General features: G+C 40.9%; 2 protein-coding genes and 1 pseudogene across 3 annotated transcripts in view; 2 read left to right on the top strand and 1 right to left on the bottom strand.

The window, feature by feature from the left end:
- CYP3A131 (cytochrome P450 3A12) overlaps positions 1-15,929 on the bottom strand; it is a 109,972-nt gene extending 94,043 nt beyond the window's left edge. For both annotated transcript variants that reach the window (XM_042971975.1, XM_042971972.1), the window contains exon 1: positions 15,907-15,929. The gene's annotated coding sequence lies outside the window, so the exon portion shown is untranslated. The remainder of the gene's footprint in view (positions 1-15,906) is intronic.
- LOC102972737 (olfactory receptor 1F12-like) lies at positions 15,535-16,746 on the top strand. Its single transcript, XM_007081120.2, has one exon. It carries the CDS (start codon positions 15,802-15,804, stop codon positions 16,744-16,746), a length of 945 nt encoding a protein of 314 aa, XP_007081182.1. The 5' UTR covers positions 15,535-15,801.
- A 3,834-nt stretch (positions 16,747-20,580) lies between these two features.
- On the top strand, positions 20,581-21,249 carry LOC102957103 (annotated as a pseudogene).
- The last annotated feature ends 2,390 nt before the right edge of the window (positions 21,250-23,639 follow it).

Genomic DNA, 23,639 nt, shown 5'->3' with positions numbered 1-23,639 from the left:
GTCAGAATGGATTAAAAAAACAAGACCCATCAAATCAAAACCACAATGAGATACCACCTTACACCTGTCAGAATGGCTAACATTAACAACTCAGGCAACAACAGATATTGATGAGGATGCAGAGAAAGAGGATCTCTTTTGCATTGTTGGTGGGAATGCAAGCTGGTGCAGCCACTCTGGAAAACAGTATGGAGGTTCCTCAAAAAACTAAAAATAGAACTACCCTACGACCCAGCAATTGCACTTCTAGGCATTAATCCACAGGATACAGGTGTGTTGTTTTGAAGGGACACGTGCACCCCCATGTTTATAGCAGCACTATCAACAATAGCCAAAGTATGGAAAGAGCCCAAATGTCCATCGATGGATGAATGGATAAAGAAAATGTGGTATATCTATACAATGGAGTATTACCCGGCAATCAAAAAGAATGAAATCTTGCCATTTGCAACTACATGGATGGAAATGGAGGGTATTATGCTAAGTGAAATCAGTCAGTCACAGAAAGACAAAAATCATATGACTTCACTCATATGAGGACTTTAACAGACAAAACAGATGAACCTAAGGGAAGGAAAACAAAAATAATATAAAAACAGGGAGGGGGACAAAACAGAAGAGATGCATAAATATGGAGAACAAACTGAGGGTTACTGGAGGGGTTGTGGGTGGGGGGATGGGCTAAATGGGTAAGGGCATCAAGGAATCTACTCCTGAAATCACTGTGGTACTATATGCTAACTAATTTCGATGTAAATTTTGAAAAAATAAAAAATAAAATTAAAAAAAAATTAAATTAAATTAAATTAAATTGAATTAAATTAAATTAAATTTAAAAAAACAATACCCATCTATTTTCTGTCTACAAGAGACTCATTTTAGACCTGAGGACACCTTCAGATTGAAAGTGAGGGGATGGAGAACTATCATGCTACTGGAAGTAAAAAGAAAGCTGGAGTAGCCATACTTGTATCAGACAAACTAGACTTTAAAGGCTGTAACAAGAGATGAAGAAGGGCATTATATAATAATAACAGGGTCTATCCATCAGGAAGAGCTAACAATTATAAATGTCTATGCACTGAATACAGGAGCCCCCAAATATATAAAACAATTAATCACAAACATAAGCAACCTTATTGATAAGAATGTGGTAATTGCAGGGGACTTTAATGCTCCACTTAAAACAATGGATAGATCATCTAGACACACGATCAATAAAGAAACAAGGGCCCTGAATGACACATTGGATCAGATGGACTTGACAGATATATTTAGAACTCTGCATCCCAAAGCAACAAAATATACTTTCTTCTTGAGTGCACATGGAACATTCTCCAAGATAGATCACGTACTGGGTAACAAAACAGCCCCTTCATAAGTATAAAAGAATTGAGATCATACCATGCACACTTTCAGACCACAATGCTATGAAACTTGAAATCAACCACAGGAAAAAGTCTAGAAGACCTCCAAAAGCAAGGAAGTTGAAGAGCATCCTACTAAAGAATGAATAGGTCAACCAGACAATTAGAGAAGAAATTTAAAAATATATGAAAACAAATGAAAATTAAAATACAACAATCCAAATGCTTTGGGATGCAGCGAAGGCAGTCCTGAGAGGAAAATACATTGCAATCCAGGCCTATCTCAAGAAACAAGAAAAATCCCAAATACAAAATCTAACAGCACACCTAAAGGAACTAGAAGCAGAACAGCAAAGACACCCCAAACCCAGCAGAAGAAGAGAAACAATAAAGATCAGAGCAGAAATAAACAATATAGAATCAAAAAAAAGTGTAGAGCAGATCAATGAAACCAAGAGTTGGTTTTCTAAAAAAATAAACAAAATTGATAAACTCTAGCCAGGCTTCTCAAAAAGAAAAGAGAGAGGACCCAAATATATAAAATCATGAATGAAAATGGAATTATTACAACCAATCCCTCAGAAATACAAGCAATTATGAAGGAATACTATGAAAAATTATATGCCAACAAACTGCACAACCTGGAAGAAATGGATAAATTCCTAAGCACCCACACACTTCCAAAACTCAAACAAGAAGAAATAGAAAATTTGAACAGACATAACTAGTGAAGAAATTGAATCAGTTATCAAAAATCTCCCAACAAATAAGAGTCCAGAACCAGGTGACTTCCCTGGGGAATTCTACCAGACATTTAAAGTAGAGGTAATACCTATCCTTCTCAAGCTATTCCAAAAACTAGAAAGGGAAGGAAAACTTCCAGACTCATTCTATGAAGCCAGCATTACTTTGATTCCCAAACCAGACAGAGGCCCAGTAAAAAGAAGAGAACTATAGGCCAATATCCCTGATAAATACGGATGCAAAAATTATCAACAAGATACTAGCAAATCGAATTAGACAGCATATAAAAAGAATTATTCACCATGATCAAGTGGGATTCATTCCTGGGCTGCTGGGCTGGTTCAATATTTGCAAATCAATCAATGTGATACCTCACATTAATAAAAGAAAAGATAATAACCATATGATCCTATTAGTAGATGCAGAAAAAGCATTTGACAAAATACAGCATCTTTTCTTAATAAAAGCCCTCGAGAAGTCGGGATAGAAGGAACATAATTAAACATCATAAAAGCCATTTATGAAAAGCCCACAGCTGATATCATCCTCAATGGGGAAAAACTGAGAGCTTTCCCCCTGAGATCAGGAACACGACAGGCATGTCCACTCTCATTACTGTCGTTTAACATAGCGTTGGAAGTTCTAGCATCAGCAATCAGACAACAAAAGGAAATTAAAGGCATCAAAATTGGCAAAGATGAAGTCAAGCTTTCACTTTTTATACATGACATGACACTCTACATGGAAAACCCAATATGTTCCACCAAAAGTCTGTTAGAACTGATATATGAATTCAGCAAAGTCACAGGATACAAAATCAATTTACAGAAATCAGCTGCATTTTTATACACCAATAATGAAGCAACAGAAAGAGAAATAAAGAAACTTATCCCATTCACAATTGCACCAAGATTCATAAAATACCTAGGAATAAACCTAGATTTATGTAAAAGATGTAAAAGATCTGTATGCTGAAAACTATAGAAAGCTTATGAAGGAAATTGAAGAAGGCACAAAGAAATGAGAAAATATTCCATGCTCATGGATTGGAAGAATAAATATTGTTAAAATGTCAATACCGGGGTGCCTGGGTGGCTCAGTTGGTTAAGTATCTGACTCCTGGTTTCAGCTCAGGTCATGATCTCATGGTCATGAGTTCAAGCCCCACGTCAGGCTCTACACTGACAGGGTGGAGCCTGCTTGGGTTCTCACTCCCTCTCTCTCTGACTCTCCTCTGCTCTCTCTCTCTCAAAATACATTTTAAAAACATTAAAATAAATAAATAAAATGTCAATACTACCCAAGCAATCTACACATTCAATGCAATCCCAATCAAAATTGCACCAGCATTCTTCTCGAAGCAAGAACAAGCAATCCTAAAATTTGTATGGAACCACAAAAGACCCCAAATAGCCAAAGTAATGTCGAAAAAGAAAACCAAAGCAGGAGGCATCATAATCCCAGACTTTAGCCTCTACTACAAACCTGTAATCATCAAGACAGTATGGTATTGGTACAAAAACAGACACATAGACTAATGGAACAGAATACAGAAGACAGAATTGGACCCACAAATGTATGGCCAACTAATCTTTGACAAAGCAGGAAAGAATATCCACTGGAAAAAAGGCAGTCTCTTTAACAGATGGTGCTGGGAGAACTGGACAGCAACACGCAGAAGAATGAAACTAGGCCACTTTCTTACACCATACACAAAAATAAACTCAAGATGGATGAAAGACCTAAATGTGAGACAGGAAACCATCAAAACCCTAGAGGAGAAAAAAGGAAACAACCTCTCTGACCTCAGCTGCAGCAATTTCTTGCTTGACACATCTCCAAAGGCAAGGGAATTAAAAGCAAAAATGAACTATTGGGACCACATCAAGATAAAAAGCTTCTGCACCGCAAAGGAAACAATCAACAAAACTAAAAGGCAACTGACTGAATGGGAGAAGATATTTGCAAATGACATATAGGACAAAGGGCTAGTATCCAAAATATATAAAGAACTCACCAAACTCCACACCTGAAAAACAAATAATCCAGTGAAGAAATGGGCAGAAAACATGAATAGACACTTTTCTAAAGAAGACATCCACATGGCCAACAGGCACATGAAAAGATGCTCAACATCACTCCTCATTAGGGAAATACAAATCAAAACCACACTGAAATACCACGTCATGCCAGTCAGAGTGGCTAAAGTGAACGAATAAGGAAACTATAGATGCTGGCAAGGAAGTGGAGAAACGGGAACCCTCTTGCACTGCTGGTGGAAATGCAAACTGGTTCAGCCACTCTGGAAGACAGTGTGGAGGTTCCTCAAAAAATTAAAAATAGATCTACCCTATGACCCAGCAATAGCACTGCGAGGAATTTACCCAAGGGATACAGGAGTGCTAATGCACAGGGGCACTGGTACTCCAATGTTTATAGCAGCACTTTCAACAACAGCCAAATTATGGAAAGAGCCTAAATGTCCATCAACTGATGAATGGATAAAGAAGATGTGGTTTATATATACAATGGAATACTACTTGGCAACGAGAAAGAATGAAATCTGGCCATTTGTAGCAACGTGGATGGAACTGGAGAGTGTTATGCTAAGTGAAATAAGTCAGTCAGAGAAAGACAGATATCATATGTTTTCACTCATATGTGGATCTTGAGAAACTTAACAGAAGTCCATGGGGGAGGGGAAGAGGGAAAAAAAGTTACAGACAGGGAAGGAGGCAAACCATAAAAGAATCTTAAATACTGAGAACAAACTGAGGGTTGATAGAGGGTGGGGGAAAGGGGAAAGTGGATGATGGGCATTGAGGAGGGCACCTGTTGTGATGAGCACTGGGTGTTGTATAGAAACCAATTTGACAATAAATTATATTTAATAAAAAAAATAAAGGAATAAACATATAAACAATCATGTGTATCTGACTGTTAATAAAAAATATGCAATTTCCCTAAAAAATTAAAAAATAAATAAGGAAAGGTCCTTAGGAGACAGAAGCAATTCTACCTTAGAATAAACTATCTTCCCTGAGGAGGTGTTTATACATTCATGTTCTACACCTCTGGGATAGAAATTAAAAATAAAATTATTCATGCACAGAGGGAAGAAACAAACAAAAACCAAAAATCATAATTAGGGAGAAATCTCAGGAATATGGTATCACATCTCTCCTTAGACCTACCACCACTAAATTCATGCCATTTAAACTTGTGCTGATGCCTGAGTTCCCTCTGACAAGTTTTAGTCTCTTGACCATAAGTTCATGTGTAAAAGTATCCAAGTTACAGCACCCCCCCCATACTCACATATACTTGCTAACACTGTTATCTGTGATTCCCTCAATGTTGCACATGTATTTTATGTTTACTGATGTTTCCTCTGCATATTCATTTATTTGTTCCTAATAAACTTTAATAAGTGGGGGTGGGACAGAAAATAAGTGTTGATGAGAATATGAAGAAAACGGAAACTTTGTACACTGTTGGGAATGTAAAATGGTGCATCTGCTATGGAAAAACAGTATGGAGATTCCTCAAAAAATTAAGAATCAAACTACTGCATGATCCAGAAATTCTATTTCTGGGTATATACCCAAAAGAACTGAAAGCAGTATCTCAAGGAGATATTTGTACACCCATGTTCATGGCAGTACTGTTCACAATCGCCAAAACACAGAAGCAAACCAAGTGTCCATCAACAGATAAAGAAAGACAATGGGCTATATGTATACAATGGAACATTATTCCACCTTAAAAAGGAAGAAAATCCTGATACATGCTGCAACATTGATGGACCTTAAGGAGATTATACTAAGTAAAATAAGCCAGTCACAAAAGGATCAATTCTATATGATTCTACTTATATGAGGTACCTAGAGTAGGCAAATTCACAGAGACAGAAAGTACTGTGGTGGTTGCCAGGGGGCTGAGAAAGGGAAGAATGGGGAATTATTTAATGGGTACAGGGTTTCAGCTTGAGAAGATGAAAAGAATTCTGGAGATTAGTTACACACAATATGAATGTACTTAACACTACTGAAATGCACATGAAAAAAATGGTTAAGATGGGGGCACCCAGCTGGCTCAGCCAGTAGAGTATGTGATACTTTTTTTTTTTTGAGAGAGAGAGAGAAAGCGCACACACACATGTGAGTGGGGGAGGGGCAGAGGGAGAGGGCCAAAGAGAATCCCAAGCAGAGAATCTCCACACTCAGCACAGAGCCTGGTATGAGGCTTGATCTTATAACCCTGGGATCATGACCTCAGCCAAAATCCAGAGTCAGATGCTCAACCAACTGAACCACCCAGGTGCCCATAAAGGATGCGACCCTTGATCTCAGGGTTGTAAGTTTGAGCCCCAGTTTGGGTGTATAGATTAGTTTTAAAAAACAAAGTATTTTAATGTTTATTTATTTTTGAGAGAAAGAGAAGGACAGAGCATGAGCAGGGGTGGGGCAGAGAGGGAGACACAGAATAAAAATAGTCTTTTTAAAAAATGGTTAAGATGGTAAATTTGATGTTATGTGCATTTCATCATAATTTTTTTAAGTGACTATCAACATGAACATTAAATTCTGATCTTATTGAATAAACAAGAAAAATTCCCTGGACTCATGATAAAAAGTAAGAAAAATGTTAAGACTTTTCCTGTAGACAAAAGTAACAAATTAAACCACTGGAAGTAATAATTTTCCAGTATAAAAACCCTAAGGAGATGCTGTGTCTGGAGTCCAGGAGAACTGGGCCCAGCCAAACCCAAGGTAATTATTGAACATTTGTTTTTTAACAATGCCCACTGAGTATTGCTCCCAAAGAGGCCAAGAGCAGCCCTGCAAATAATCCAGGTATGAGCCCCATACATCTCTCCTTGGCCCAAGAATCAGGGAATAAGCCCTGCTCTCAGCCTCCTTGCTCAACTCACTTTCCACCCACACGCTTGTTCCTCATCTTACTTCTAATGGGGCCCAGGCTTGGGTCTCCAGCTCTAGGCTGCTGTGGGCCATCTGTCCCTCTTTAGTGAGAAGTAACTCAGGAGGAGGTGGCATCCTTGGGTGGGCTTAGCAGAAATCAGACCAACTGAACAGGTCAGTGACAATGGGAGAAGACACTCCTCTCTCAATGCCCCAAAATATGTAAGCCTAAAGACTACTACTCCTCCACTTCTCAAAGACAAGTAGAATCAGAGACCTGTAGGAACCTTGGAAACCACGCAAGGATCCAAGCCCATAACTTTACAGACAACAAAGTAGAGTACAGACTTCCTAAAATCAAATAGAATTAGATTCCTGGACAACCTATCTCAACCCCACTCTCGTTCCCAACTATCCAACCCCTTCTAATGCTTATCCTTGGCAGAGACATCTGAAAATGTTTGCTGGCACCAAGACAATCTCAGAAGCAGAGCAAGTGACTGCCTACAATGGCCTAATTCTCACATCATCTTTAATGTAAGCAATTTAGCAGGGAAAAAACTAACAGAAATTAAGCCTCAAACTATTCCCATCACCCTCCAAATTAATATTTTTGTTGGCAGATGTACATAAATGTTGTCTGTATGTACATGCTATCTTATGTTCTGCTTTTAAGGTCTATGTCAAAAACAAATATCCAGCAATTGACACATTTTTTTCACTTTTAATACCTGTCTGATATTTTCTTGCATTGACATCACAGTTGCAAAGCTATAGACTTTGGGTTAAAAATTAAAAACTAATGTTTAAGCACTTGGTACAGTGCCTGCTATAGAGTATATATTTATTTATTATTAATAACATATCTATATACTTACTTAGAAGCATGATCAACCGAGTTAATTAAAACCTTTCAATTAGAATAGATTTCTATTTCGTATGTTTCTCTTTTTTTTAGAGTGGCTCAAAAAAATTATTTATTTTTATTTTTTTAACATAATTTATTGTCAAATTGGCTAACATACAGTGTGTACAGTGTGCTCTTGGTTTTGGGGGTAGATTCCCGTGATTCATCGCTTACATACAACACCCAGTGCTCATCCCAACAAGTGCCCTCCTCAATGCTCATCACCGAATTTCCCCTCTCCCCAACTTGCCCCATCAACCCTCAGTTTGTTCTCTGTATTTAATAGTCTCCTATGGTTTGCCTCTCTCCCTCTCTGTAACTATCTTTTCCCTTTCCCTTCCCCCATGGTCTTCTGTTAAGTTTCTCAAGTTCCACATATGAGTGAAAACATATGATATCTGTCTTTCTCTGACTGACTTATTTCACTTAGCTTAATACTCTCCAGTTCCATCCACATTGCTGCAAATGGTGTGATTTCATTTTTTCTCATTGCCAAGTAGTACTCCATTGTATATATAAACCACATCTTCCTTATCCATTCATCAGTTGGACATTTACGCTCTTTCCATAATTTGGCTATTGTTGAAAGCTCTGCTATAAACATTGGGGTATATGTGCCCCTATGAATCAACACTCCTGTCTCTTTTGGATAAATTCCTAGTAGTGTTATTGCTAGGTCATAGGGTAGTTCTATTTTAAAATTTTGGGGGAACCTCCATACTGTTTTCCAGAGCAGCTGCACCAGTTTGCATTTCCGCCAACAGTGCAAGAGGGTTCTCGTTTCTCCACATCTGTGCCAGCATCAGTTGTTTCCTTAGTTGTTAATTTTAGCCACTCTGACAGTGTGAGATAGTATCTCAGTGTGGTTTTGATTTGTATTTCCCTGATGTTGATGACATTGAGCATCTTTTCATGTGCCTGTTGGCCATCTGGATGTCTTCTCTGGAAAAGTGTCTATTCATGTCTTCTGCCCACTTCTTCACTGGTTTTTTTTTTTTTTCAGGTGTTGAGTTTGGTAAGTTCTTTATAGATTTTGGATACTAACCCTGGATATGTGTCATTTGCAAATATCTTCTCCCATTCAGTCAGTTGCCTTTTAGTTTTGTTGATTGTTTCCTTTGCGGTGCAGAAGCTTTTTATCTTGATGTGGTCCCAATAGTTCATTTTTGCTTTTAATTCCCTTGCCTTTGGAGATGTGTCAAGCAAGAAATTGCTGCAGCTGAGGTCAGAGAGGTTGTTTCCTTTTTTCTCCTCTAGGGTTTTGATGGTTTCCTGTCTCACATTTAGGTCTTTCATCCATCTTGAGTTTATTTTTGTGTATGGTGTAAGAAAGTGGCCTAGTTTCATTCTTCTGCGTGTTGCTGTCCAGTTCTCCCAGCACCATCTGTTAAAGAGACTGTCTTTTTTCCATTGGATACTCTTTCCTGCTTTGTCAAAGATTAGTTGGCCATACATTTATGGGTCCAATTCTGTCTTCTGTATTCTATGCCATTGATCTATGTGTCTGTTTTTGTACCAATACCATACCGTCTTGATGATTACAGGTTTGTAGTAGAGGCTAAAGTCTGGGACTGTGATGCCTCCTGCTTTGGTTTTCTTTTTCAACATTACTTTGGCTATTTGGGGTCTTTTGTGGTTCCATACAAATTTTAGGATTGCTTGTTCTAGCTTCGAGAAGAATGCCAGTATAATTTTGATTGGGATTGCACTGAATGTGTAGATTGCTTTGCACAGTACTGACATTTTAACAATATTTATTCTTCCAATCCATGAGCATGGAATATTTTTCCATTTCTTTGTGTCTTCTTAAATTTCCTTCTATATGTTCCTTTACTTTATCCATTATAATTTTCTTTGAACAAATATTTCATTTCCCAAATTGATTAAAATCCAAATATTCAAATTCATCATTGGTGGGAATGAAATCACCTTTTCATCTTTTTTTTTGGTGTTTATTTATTGTTGCTATGTCAGTAAGCAATTTACCAATTTTTGTGTGACATTATACTCTGCAACTTTGTTCAGCTAACTTTATTTTCATCACTGACTTCATTTCTTTTAATAGCTTAGCTATTAGATATTTTGGGAAAAAAGGGTATGTGTTTTTTTTCTTTTCTGATAGCCATTGCCAGCATTTTCAGCTAAATATTAAATAAGGAATGAAAACAGAGAACATCCACATTTTGTTCTTTTGAAGGAAAAGTGTAAGTCTTCAATGAACATAATGTTGACTCATTTTTATTCTATTTTAATGTTTATTTACTTTAGAGACAGACAGACAGACAGACAGAGTGTGAGTGGAGAAGAGGCAGAGAGAGGGAGACACAGAATCTGAAGCAGGTTCCAGGCTCTGAGCTGTCAACACAGAGCCCTATGCGGGGCTTGAACTCATGAACTGTGAGATCATGACCTGAGCTGAAGTCAGACGCTTAAGCAACTGAGCCACCCAGGAGACCCAGCTCTTGTTTTTAAATACACCATTTGTCAGGGTGCCTGAGTGGCTCAACTGGCTAAGCATCTGATTCTTGGTTTCAGCTCAGGCATGATCTCACAGTCAAGAGATAAGAGCCACCATGTCAGGCACTGCACTGAGCATGGAGCCTGCTTAAGATATTCTCTCTCTCTCTCTCTCTCTCTCTCTCTCTCTCTCTCTCTCTCTCCTCCCCTTCCCTCCCTCCCTCTTCCCCTTTCCCCCATTCTCTCTCTCTCTCTCAAAAATAAAAAAAAAGAAAAAGAAAGCACATTTTCTTCATCGGAGTCAGAAGCTCCTAGAAACTATTTAATAACTTTGTATTCCTTTCTCTGTTCTTGTTATATGCATGCTAATTCTTTTTGCATCTTTGGGGCTACTGTATATATGTAGGTAGCCATCTACTTTATTTGATAAGATATGTTAGCCTCTAATTGAAAATAATAGTCCACTTAAATATGAACCTTTTTTTTTCTTTTTTTTTTAATGTCTATTTACTTATTTTTTTGACAGGGAAAGGGTACAAGCGGGGGAGAGGTAGAGAGAAAGTGAGAGAGAGAATCCCAAGCAGGCTCCATGCTATCAGCATGGAGCCCAATGTGGGGCATAATCAACTGAGTCACCCAGGAGCACCTAAATGTAAATCTTTTGCACTAGCAATTAACATGGCTTCATTCTAATTTTCATTCTCATTTGTTTGTCAAAATTGACATTATCAATTCTTTTTTTTATCAATTCTTTTTCAAAGAATCAATTAAAAGACTTCTGCTTAAATTCTTTTTCTGCATCATTTGTTTTTAGTTTTATTATCTGTATTTTAACTTGTTTCCCCTTCTAAATTATTTAAGCAAAGTTCACTATGGTTCAATCACTGGATAAAATTAAACATGAGGACTCCAAAGTCAAAGACAAGCACTTTCTCCACCCCTTGGGCTCTCACAAAACAGGTCTGGTATTGAAGCCAACACAAACCCCAGAGCTGCTGTGGTCACCAGAGAGAGATTCAGGCCATTCTGTGTGCTGGCTGCCCAAGGACCAGACCTCAGTGAATAGATGTACGAGTCTAGGTATGTATGGATGAGTGACCTAAGTGAATAGATGTATGAGTCTAGGTATGCAGGGCAGTGTGTCCTGCAGTGTGGAGGCTGTATCTACAGGGGTCTGAGGGTTTGGCATTCAGTGGCTTACAAAGATGGAGACAAATAGTATCAAATCACATGGTGAGAAACTGATTCCTTTTTGAGTTCTCCCTCAACCCTTCAGACTACCTCTCTGAGAAATACTCAAGTGCCATTTCTTTAACTCCTCCCTAGGACTTTACATTCTCCTTTTTTAACCAAGAAAAGGTAGGTTTAAGACTCAGAACTCTCTACAGGTAATAGCATCTAGCTAAAATTCAGCAAGTGATATTGTTTTCTTCTGTATCATGGAGTGCAAATTTTCATTTTTAATAAATGAATTCCACTTAACAAAATTAGTGAGTTAAATAACAGTATTAAGGAAACAATACAGGTGATAAGTTAATATGAGTGACGTCTGAGAGACAGGAGGTTGATATCAGGTGAATGAGGACTATATTTAAGGTCTCACCCAATCTCAAGGACATATGGTCACAAAGGGGAACATTAAGAACAGTTATCCCTTCATTCAACAACTGCATAAAAACAACTGAGTGTCTCCTTTAGTCCAGGCATGGTTCTAGAAACTGGGGATACAATAATACATAAAAATAAAGTTCCTGCCCTCATTGGCTTATATACTAGAGAAACAGAATGATAGATGGATGATAGATAGATAGATTGATAGATAGATAGATAGATAGACAGACACACAATAAATGATGCTGAGAATAAAAACAAAGCAAAACAAGGGGCAAGACAGAAAGGGGCACTATTTTAGATAGGTGGTTGCGGGAACCCTGAGCAGAGATCACATTTGAGCAGAAATTGGAATGCAGTAAAGGACTGAGGGAAGAGAATTCCAGACAGTTGTATAACAAGTACAAGGACCCTGAGGTAGGGACATGTTTGACATGTTCAGGTTGGGTGAGAAGGCCCTGGTGGCCAGCCTATGGAAAGTGAGGGGGCAACAGAAGGAGGTGAGATCAGGGGAAGGGCAAAGGTCTGGGTCATGCATAGCCCTGAGGATTTGGCAACGACTGTGGGTTTTGTCCCAAGTGAGATGGGGAGCCATTGGAGGATTTTGAACAGAGAAATAACAATCTGACTCATATTTATTAATTTTCCCTCTGGTGGCCTTGTAGAAACAATGTCGAGGGTAGGGTAAGGATAGAAACAGAACCCAGCTAAGAAACTATTTTAATAATCTGGATGGAAATAATGATTGTTTGGGCTAGGAAAGTAGCAGGGAACAGAGAGAAAAAGTACCATTCTGGATATATTTCAAAGTTAGAGATGACAGAATTTGCCAACACACTGGATAAGGAGAGTAAAACAAAAGAGGAGTGAGAGGTGGTGCTGAGGTTTTGGCTTGAGCAATTAAAATAGTAAGATGAGGATGAACGAGGTGGCAGCGGGCTGGAAGAAGGGAAGATCAGCGGCACGGTTCTGGACAATCTGAGATGCCTATTGGACACCTAAATGGACATGAGGAGTAGGCAGTTAGACATACCTAGGTTTGAAGTTCAAGGGGGAAAATCCCAAACTGGAAAGAGAAATTTGGATGGCATTTGAAGCTTTGGGACTACTGAGACCACTTCAGGCATGAGTGTACAGAGAAGAGATGGGGCTTGAGAGTCAATGGCACATCCCAATTGGTGCAGGTCAGAAGGATGAGAAGGACAGTAAGTAAGAAACCAGTGAGGCAGGAGAGGTGCCACAACAAAACTGTGTTTTGAAACCCAGTGGAGAGCATATTTCCAGACGGTGGGAGTGACCAACCATGCCAACTATGGCTTTTTCGTTTAGTAAGATGGAGCCTGAGAACCAACCTTAGATGTGGCAATGGTGGCCTTGACCAAAGATGTTTTGTGGATTGTGGGGAAGCCTGAGAAGGGGGCTTCATGAGTGAATGGGAAGAAGGGAATGGGGAATGTATCCTGGCCACAGTTTGAGGACTTTTGTGGAAAGGGGGAGTAGAAAGGTAACCTGATAGCCCCAAGGATGGAGGGAATGTGGGTCAAGAGTGGATTTTTAAAACTGGGTGATGTCTGCATGCTGACAGGAATGATTCAGAAGCTAGGAGAAAAACCCTTTTCATTTTAAGTTAGACTCTCTTAACTTCAGTTTTCTTCAAATAGGAGCACTTGGGAAGAGTACCTTCCTAACAAGTGGGAAGTTGTAACAAGAATTTTTTTTTCTCCCACATCTCTGGGGAAGTGGAGGCTTGGAAGGAAAATAGGATGGTGCCACTTTGGTTTGAAAGGAGTATTAGACAAGGAAGGGATAGAGCTTTTGCCACTACACACACTGATGGTCCCAGTCTCAGAGGAGATTTCTCCCAGTACACCCAGTACAGATGATTCTCCCCACCATGCCCCTGCCCCACCAAGCTGCTCAACATATCTCTTCTCCTGCCCTAGTGCTGGCCATTCCAGGAGGCCCTGACCCAAATGCCCCAAGTCTAAGTTCACCTGGTAGTGCTTTTTTGGTCTTTTGGAGAAAATCAAAGCAGTGAAATTGAAGGAGGACATTTAGCTTCCACACTAAGGAACAGCTCTCTCAACACAGGCCAAGAACTCAACTGAGATCTGCAGCAGACCAAAATCTCCATCCCTCCTTTACCCTCCTCAGCTGCACTGGTAAGTTCCTTTGCTCCTAGCAGGCTCTGCCTCAGCAAAGTGGAGGCATGGATGAAGGCAACCTCCCAAGACAGCTTCCCCCTGTCACTCCCTACCCAGTTCCCCCAGTGGACCACAATACTACCCCCAAGCTTTTCCAGACTGATTTCCCTCATCAGCTCTTCCCCCATCCCCAGTCAAGACACCGACTCAAGTATCCTCTCTCCCTTTTTGTGATTTACGTTCTCATAGGACCGCAAATCCCAACTATGTCTTGTGAAGCAGTGGGAAATAATTAATATTATATCTAATGAAACTTCAACTGAGCTCACACTGTTTAGTGGGGTCCTTCTGTTTCCTTTCCGTCAACTTTATTCCTTTGGGCAATGTCACACTTGTAGAAGTTTCTCTTTGTTATCCGCAGGGGCAACTCTCACTCACCAGAGCAAGTCCCTTCCTGGATAAGCCCAGACAAAAGGGCTGGCTGAGCTGTCCCAGTCAGCAGGCTCTTTAGTCCAGGTTTGTCCTGATGTACTCCATCCACATCATCACCAGGACCAAGGTGACCCAGAGCCAGTGACAAATCAGCCAGGGCACCCTAAGCCCCAGGCTATATTTGACTGGAGGAACAAAGGGAGACAAAGTATTTGAGGGGAAGGAAGGTATGTACAAATAATACCCTCTGGTTCTATATATGCGCCATTGTGGTTCCAGAATTCTGTAGAGGAAGGGCCTTCAGGTGGCAACCTTATTGGGAATAAGAAGAAACTGTGTTTTTATAGTTTTTTTTTTTAATTTTTAAATGTTTATTTTTGAGGGGCACCTGGGTGGCTCAGTCGGTTGAGTGATCGACTTTGGCTCAGGTCACAATCTCACAGTCTGGGAGTTCGAGCCCCGTGTCAGGCTCTGTGCTGACAGCTCAGAGCCGGGAGCCTGCTTCAGATTCTGTGTCTCCCTCTCTCTCTCTTCCTCCCCCGTTCATGCTCTGTCTCTGTCTCAGAAATAAACACTAAAAAAATTAAATTAAATTAAATTAAAAAAAATAATAAATGTTTATTTTTGAGAGACAGAGCAGGAGTAGGGGAGGGGCATAGAGAGAGGGAGACAGAAAATCTGAAACAGGCCCCAGGATCTGAGCTGTTGGCACAGAGCCCGACGTGTGGCTCGAACCCACGAGCTACATGATCATGACCTGAGCTGAAGTCAGATGCTTAACCGACCGAGCCACCCAAAGAACCCAAAGAACCCCTATGGTTCTTTATTTAATAGTGAGGTAACATTAGTTGCTCAGATCAAAAAATGAGTATGACAGAAATTTGGGGGGCACCACTGAGTACCTGGCCATATGTCACAAGGATTCTCTTTTGAGGGATGGCAGATGGGGCTTTGCACCGTTCCAGATCAGCAGCATTTTGCTAGTGAATAATTAAAACCCTGACTTTGGGATCTGTTGGGACGATAAGACTGCCTGGTTGAAGCTTTTCCTATGGTAGGTGGAGAGCTTTCTTTGGAGTTTGTACCAAATGAACAGAGATGTGAGTTGGCCAGATGTGAGCTGAGGAGTTGTATGAGGAAAAAAGGGAGGCACGGGTGCCACCCCCTGCTCCATATAGCCTGTGCCTGATCTGATCTCCCAGCAGGACCAGGCAACCATGGAGGAAGAAAACTACACAAGTGCCTCTGAGTTCATCCTCCTAGGGCTCTCCACCCAGCCCGAAAGGCAAGATCTGATCTTTGGGCTCTTCCTTGTCATGTACCTGGTCGGGGCAGCAGGGAACTTGCTCATCATCCTGGCCATTGGTTCAGACTCCCACCTCCACACACCCATGTACTTCTTCCTCAGCAACCTGTCCCTTGTGGATTTCTGCTTCATCTCCTCCACAGTCCCTAAGATGCTTGTGAACATCCAGATGCAGACTCAGTCCATTTCTTATTGTGGCTGCCTAACCCAGATCTACTTCTGCATTTTGCTTGCCAACATGGACAACTTTCTCCTGATGGCAATGGCTTATGACCGTTATGTGGCCATCTGCCACCCCCTTCACTATTCCACCATGATGAGTCTGCAAATCTGTGCCCTGATGCTGGGGAGCTCCTGGCTCATCGCCAACCTCCACTCCCTGCTACATACTGTCCTCATGGCTCGGCTGGAGTTCTGTGCCAGCAACGTCATCCCTTACTTCTTTTGTGACCTCATTCCCCTGCTCCAGCTATCCTGTTCCAATACACAGCTCAACCAGCTCATGATTCTGCTGGTGGGGGGTTTGATTGTCCTAATTCCTTTCCTCGCCATTCTTGTGTCCTACACCCACATTGTGTCTGCTGTGCTTAAGGTCCCATCTACCCAGGGCAAACAAAAGGCCTTTTCTACCTGTGGTTCTCATCTCGCTGTAGTCACCCTCTTCTATGGGACTATCACGGGGGTCTACTTGAGTCCCTCATCATCCCATTCAACTGACAAGGATTCACTGGCTCCAGTGATATATATGGTGGTCACACCCATGCTGAACCCCTTCATTTACTGCCTGAGAAACAAGGACATGAAGGGAGCCACAAGAAAACTGTTCAGTATAAAGGCTTTATCCTGTGGGCTGTGACAGCAAAGACCCCTCTTAGGGCCTTTGTGCTGGGAAGGGGATGAATTAGAGACAGGCTCCACATATAGAAGGCTAGAGAAACATAGACTTAATTGTCTTGGGTCACCATGGCCAGGAAGTCCTCTCATTTCTCCATAAGTAATTCGCAAGTTCCTTCTTGGGCTTTGCTCAAACTGCCCAAACATGGTGAGGGGCATAACCTCTCCCCTAAAGACAGAACCACATAAACAGATGCAAATTAGCTTTGTCTGAAGACCTTCCAGAGAAGTCCATGTGAAAAAAGAATCTGTGGCCTGTGCTGATAGCCTGTGCCAAAGGGATGCCCTCTCAGAGCTCCCATGCACCCTCTGTTCCTCAAATCCTTAACCTTCATGCATCCCAATTTCTAAACTCTTCTGCTGTACCCCCACTTCCTCAACCATCATCCCCACATTGTGGGTTGAATCTAGCTCTGGGGACAGACTTGATTGTCCTCAAAGCCATCCCACTCTTGGCTTTGGATGCTGCTGGGTAGGGTTCCATAGCTCTGTATACTCGCATTAGGGATGCTTACAGTGATATCTCAACTGAACACCTAGACAGGCTGCAAGGGGTATGGTAGAACTTGATAGAGCATTACACAGAAAGTCCTAACCACTGACTTCTGGTCCTGGCCCCGTAGTTACTGGCCATTTGACTCCAGTCCATCTGAAATTCACCATTCTACCAAACACACTGTGTTTTTTAGTCTCTACTTTTGCTGTTCCAGTAGAGTCAACTTGCCCATTTCTATCAAATTTCCAGGTGTCCTTCAGGCTCAGATAAAATACCATACCCTTCATGAAGCCACCTCAAGTCTCCCCAGCTGAGAGAATTTTCTGTCTCCTGGAACACCATATAATTGTAATGCTGTTCAACCCTTTCATATCTGGCTTTGCATGATTCGTGTTCACCACAACTCCACTCCAAACAGGATGGTTGGGTCATTTTTAAATTTTATAAAAGCTCCTATTCATCTTAAGAAACTCATCCTCAGAAGACTTTATCAAGTGCCTGGTTTAAAATAATGACTCGGGGCACCTGGGTGGCTTAGTTGGTTAAGTGTCCGACTTCGGCTGAGGTCATGATCTCGCAGTCTGTGAGTTCAAGCCCCGCGTTGGGCTCTGTGCAGACAGCTCAGAGCCTGGAGCCTGCTTCAGATTCTGTGTCCCTCTCTCGCTCTGCCACTCACCTGCTCCTGCTCTGTCTCTCTCTCTCTCTTAAGAATAAATAAGACATTTAAAAAAGTTTTTTAAATAATGACTCAATAAAAGTATGCTGCTAATAGATGCTAATGAGGACCATGACAATAGTGGCAAACGCAGGGAAAAAAAACATTTACATCCTTTCTCCCCATGATTTAGTCTTAACCAATATGTTTTACATCTTCCTCTCCCCTTTCAAGGTAAAAGAGCTACCAATCTGGGAGGTCAGAGCCTAAGGAGTTCACTGGTGCATATTTTATAAAGGGCAGTATACCCTAGAGGGTTAGCATCCAGGAATGAAGTCCCTTCCTTCTAGCCTGGCCCCTGGTTAGTCCTCTTCTATTTGTGGTCTGCCTGGAATCCCCACTTGAAGCCCAGTCACCCCTCTCTCTCTCTCCACACCATGCCCGAGCACACGATCCTCAATTCAGATTTGGGGCTGAGAGTAGGAAGCGGGTAGGCCCATACTATTTTCCAGCTCACTTTTGATCACTGAGTCCACGATGGAGGTTACTGAGTGTAACTCAGACACCCACAAAGTGGTACTCTGGCTCAAAGTTTGCTATTGTCCTTTGAGCATAGTGTTTCCTTGGGAACCTTCAAGAGTTGTAATGATTTGGCAGGAAAGGACTTAGGCTTTCTTGGGTCTCTGACCATAAAACCACAATAACAGCAAGAAAATCTCACCTCAAACCTATAAAAATGCTGTGAAGAAAAGCCGATGTCAACATGGAGGGGAAGTCTTCCTTTAATATGGTTTTGCTACAATGGTGAATAATACAATGGTTTGGACCCAAGGTTTAAAAAAAAAGTGAACAAGAAAAAAAAAAAAGAGGGGCAGCGCTGAATAAATATGAAAGACCTTCAACTGACCTTGCTCACTGGTGGGCTGTGAGAAGGCTCTCTGGCTCAGAGGCCTCTCTTCCAAGGAAGGGCACAGGATGAGATAATCCTTCTCTCATAGCAAACACCTTTGCAGACTGGCTCTATTCCTGGCCCAGAGACCGCTTGCTGAGGGGCAAGTGGAAAAGGATGTTCTCTTCCTCATCCTACACAGAGGTCAACTATAAAAAGTTCAGAAGCCCAGCCACCTTTACAGTCTTGGCAGCATAAACCTAATTCTGTGAACTTATCAGACTGTTAATTTCTATTTAAAAAATAAAGTGTTAAATTCTTATGTCATACACAAAAATAAACTCAAGGTGAATGAAAGACCTAAATGTTAGACAGGAAACCATCAAAACCCTAGAGGAGAAAACAGGCAACAACCTCCTTGACCTCAGCCGCATCAATTTCTTGCTCAACATATCTCTAAAGGCAAGAGAATTAAAAGCAAAAATGAACTATTGGTACATCATCAAGATAAAAAGCTTCTGCACGGCAACAGAAACAATCAACAAAACTAAAAGGCAACTGACTGAATGGGAGAAGATATTTGCAAATGACCTATCAGATAAAAGGTTAGTATCCAAAATCTATAAAGAACTTACCAAACTCAGCACCCAAAAAACAAATAATCCAGTGAAGAAATAGGTAGAAGACATGAACAGACACTTTTCCAAAGAAGACATCCAGATGGCCAACTGACACATGAAAAAATGCTCAACATCACTCATCATCAGGGAAATACAAATTAACCACACTGAGATACCACCTTACACCGTCAGTGGCTAAAATTAACAACTCAGGAAACAACAGATGCTGGCGCAGATGTGGAGAAACAGGAACCCTCTTGCGCTGTTGGTGGGAATGCAAACTGGTGCAGTTGCTGGAAAACAGTGTGGAGGTTCCCCAAAAACTAAAAATAGAACTACCCCAAGACCTAGCAATAGCACTACCAGGAATTTATCCAAAGGAGACAAAAGTGCTGATTCATAGGGGCACATGTACCCCAATATTTATAGCAGCACTATCAACAATAGCCAAATTATGGAAAGAGCCCAAATGTCCATCAACTGATGAATGGATAAAAATATGGTTTATATATACAATGGAATACTACTTGGCAATGAGAAAGAATGAAATCTTGCCATTTGCAACAACATGGATGGAACTGGAGAGTATTATGCTAAGTGAAATAAGTCAGTCAGAGAAAGACAGATATATGTTTTCACTCACATGTGAATTTGAGAAACTTAACAGAAGACCATGGGGGAAGGGAAGGGGAAAAAATAGTTTCAAACAGAGAGGGAGGCAAACCATAAGAGACTCAAATACAGAGAACAAACTGAGGGTTGATGGGGGCCTGGGGGAAAGGAGAAAATGGGTGATAGGCATTGAGGAGGGTACTTGTTGGGATAAGCACTGCGTGTTGTATGTAAGCGATGAATCATGGGAATCTACTCCCGAAGCCAAGAGCACAGTGTATACACTGTGTTAGCTAACTTGACAATAAATTATATTTTAAAATTAATAATAAGGTATTCAAGAAGAAAGGAAAAAATAGTTCTAGTATCCACATTTTTTTAAATAGCATTATTAAGTACCACCAGTAGTAAAGTGGAAGTATCTTCAAGAATAATGAGACCCTTTTCCCTCTTAGCACAAGGCGCTCACTCCCCATGCTCGTCTTTTCCTCCACTGCAGCCCCGTTCTGGGATCAGCTCACGCCATGGGTTTTGGAGACCTGAAACCCCCATTGGCCTCCAGGTGCTCAACGACTACCTGGCAGACAAGAGCTACATCGAGGGGTATGTGTCATCACAAGCAGACGTGGCAGTATTTGAAGTAGTCTCCGGCCCTCCACCTGCCAACTTGTATCGTGTCCTATGTTGGTATAATCACATCAAGTTTTACGAAAAGGAAAAGACCAGTCTTCCAGGAGTGAAGAAAGCTTTGGGCAAGTATGGCCCTGCTAATGTGGAATGCATCACAGGAAGTGGAGCTACAGATAGTAAAGATGATGATGACATTGATCTCTTTGGTTCTGAGGAGGAGGAAGAAAGTGAAGAAGCAAAGCGGTTAAGAGAGGAACGCCTTGCACAATATGAGTCAAAGAAAGCCAAAAAACCTGCACTTGTTGCCAAGTCTTCCATCTTACTAGACGTGAAACCTTGGGACGATGAGACAGATATGCAACTGAGTGCGTCCGAAGCATTCAAGCAGATGGCTTGGTTTGGGACTCTTCTAAACTAGTTCCAGTGGGGTATGGAATCAAAAAACTTCAAATACAGTGTGTAGTGGAAGATGATAAAGTTGGAACAGATATGCTGGAGGAGTGGATCACTGCTTTTGAGGACATGTGCAGTCCATGGACTTGGCTGCTTTTAATAAGATCTGAAGTTCATTGTAGATAATTGCCCTTAAATAAAAGCTTGAAGACAAAAAAAAAAAAAAAAAAAAAAAAAAGAATGAGAATAGGGGTGCCTAGAAGGCTCAGTTGGCTAAGCATCCAACTTTGATTTCAGCTCAGGTCCTGATCTTACAGTTCGTGAGTTCAAGCCCCAAGTGGGGCTCTATATTGACAGTGCAGAACCTGCTTGGGATTCCTTCTCTCCTTCTCTCCCTGCCTCTCCCCAGCTTGTGCTCTCTCTCTCTCTCTCTTTCTCTCTCTGAAAATAAACTTAAAAAAAAGAATAATGAGAATAATAAATATCTCCTTTACAGCATTTTCCAAGTCCTATATAACCCTTTCACCCCGATACCTTCCTGTTCACAGTGGATACCTTTTCCACACCAGAGGGCCATAGCTACATCCACTTAACAAATACAATTTGAGCTCCAATGACAATTCTGCACCAGGTAATATTATAGGTACCGATATATCAGCAAACAAAAGAAAGTTTCTACCTTCATGCAGCTAATGTTCCAGGGCATGGGAGGAGAACAGGAAAAAACAACAAACAAACAAACAAACAAACAAAAACCCAAATATGCACATGTCAGAAAGCTGTAAGTGCTAAGTGCTATAAAGAAAAAGAAAAACATATTCAGGTCAGGAACTAGCAACTGATAAGGAGTATAATTGTGGTAGGGTCTGTGCTTCAAGTGTCCATTGCTGAGAAAAAAAAAAACACCCAAATTTAGTGGCTTAAAATAACAGCAATCACCGGGGTGCCTGGCTGGCTCAGTTGGTGGAGCATGTGACCCTTAATCTCAGGGGGGTGAGTTCAAGCTCCACATTGGGCATGGACCCTACTTAAAAGAAATAATAAAACAATAAAAAATAAATAATGCCTATCTAACCAGGGCTACTATAGAGGTTAAACAAGATCTTGTATATAAAATAACCTGTGATAACTAATAGATAGTCAATAAATGTTAGTTAAAGCAATCTTTAAAAAATAACAGCACACATAGACCAATGGAATAGAATAGAAACCCCAGAACTAGACCCACAAACGTATGGCCAACTCATCTTTGACAAAGCAGGAAAGAACATCCAATGGAAAAAAGACAGTCTCTTTAACAAATGGTGCTGGGAGAACTGGACAGCAACATGCAGAAGACTGAAACTAGACCACTTTCTCACACCATTCACAAAAATAAACTCAAAATGGATAAAGGACCTGAATGTGAGACAGGAAACCATCAAAACCTTAGAGGAGAAAGCAGAAAAAGACCTCTCTGACCTCAGCCGTAGCAATCTCTTACTCGACACATCCCCAAAGGCAAGGGAATTAAAAGCAAAAGTGAATTACTGGGACCTTATGAAGATAAAAAGCTTCTGCACAGCAAAGGAAACAACCAACAAAACTAAAAGGCAACCAACGGAATGGGAAAAGATATTTGCAAATGACATATCGGACAAAGGACTAGTATCCAAAATCTATAAAGAGCTCACCAAACTCCACACCCAAAAAACAAATAACCCAGTGAAGAAATGGGCAGAAAACATGAATAGACACTTCTCTAAAGAAGACATCCGGATGGCCAACAGGCACATGAAAAGATGTTCAACGTCGCTCCTTATCAGGGAAATACAAATCAAAACCACACTCAGATATCACCTCACGCCAGTCAGAGTGGCCAAAATGAACAAATCAGGAGACTATAGATGCTGGAGAGGAAGTGGAGAAACAGGAATCCTCTTGCACTGTTGGTGGGAATGCAAATTGGTGCAGCCGCTCTGGAAAGCAGTGTGGAGGTTCCTCAGAAAATTAAAAATAGACATACGCTATGACCCAGCAATAGCACTGCTAGGAATTTATCCAAGGGATACAGGAGTACTGATGCATAGGGGCACCTGTACCCCAATGTTTATAGCGGCACTCTCAACAATAGCCAAATTATGGAAAGAGCCTAAATGTCCATCAACTGATGAATGGATAAAGAAATTGTGGTTTATATACACAATGGAATACTACGTGGCAATGAGAAAAAATGAAATATGGCCTTTTGTAGCAACATGGATGGAACTGGAGAGTGTGATGCTAAGTGAAATAAGCCATACAGAGAAAGACAGATACCATATGGTTTCACTCTTATGTGGATCCTGAGAAACATAACAGAAACCCATGGGGGAGGGGAAGGAAAAAAAAAAAAAAAAAGAGGTTAGAGTGGGAGAGAGCCAAAGCATTAGAGACTGTTAAAAACTGAGAACAAACTGAGGGTTGATGGGGGGTGGGAGGGAGGGCAGGGTGGGAGGGAGGGCAGGGTGGGTGATGGGTATTGAGGAGGGCACCTTTTGGGATGAGCACTGGGTGTTGTATGGAAACCAATTTGACAGTA

The sequence above is a fragment of the Panthera tigris genome, chromosome E3, assembly GCF_018350195.1.
Source record: "Panthera tigris isolate Pti1 chromosome E3, P.tigris_Pti1_mat1.1, whole genome shotgun sequence".
NCBI classification, from domain to species: Eukaryota; Metazoa; Chordata; class Mammalia; order Carnivora; family Felidae; genus Panthera; species Panthera tigris.
Note: the sequence above shows the minus strand (reverse complement) of the source record. Positions and strands in the feature narration are given on the sequence as shown.

What these genes read in the sequence shown, in the direction of transcription:
- LOC102972737 (XM_007081120.2), top strand. Translation starts at nt 15,802, where the DNA reads ATGGAGGAAGAAAACTACACAAGTGCCTCTGAGTTCATCCTCCTAGGG.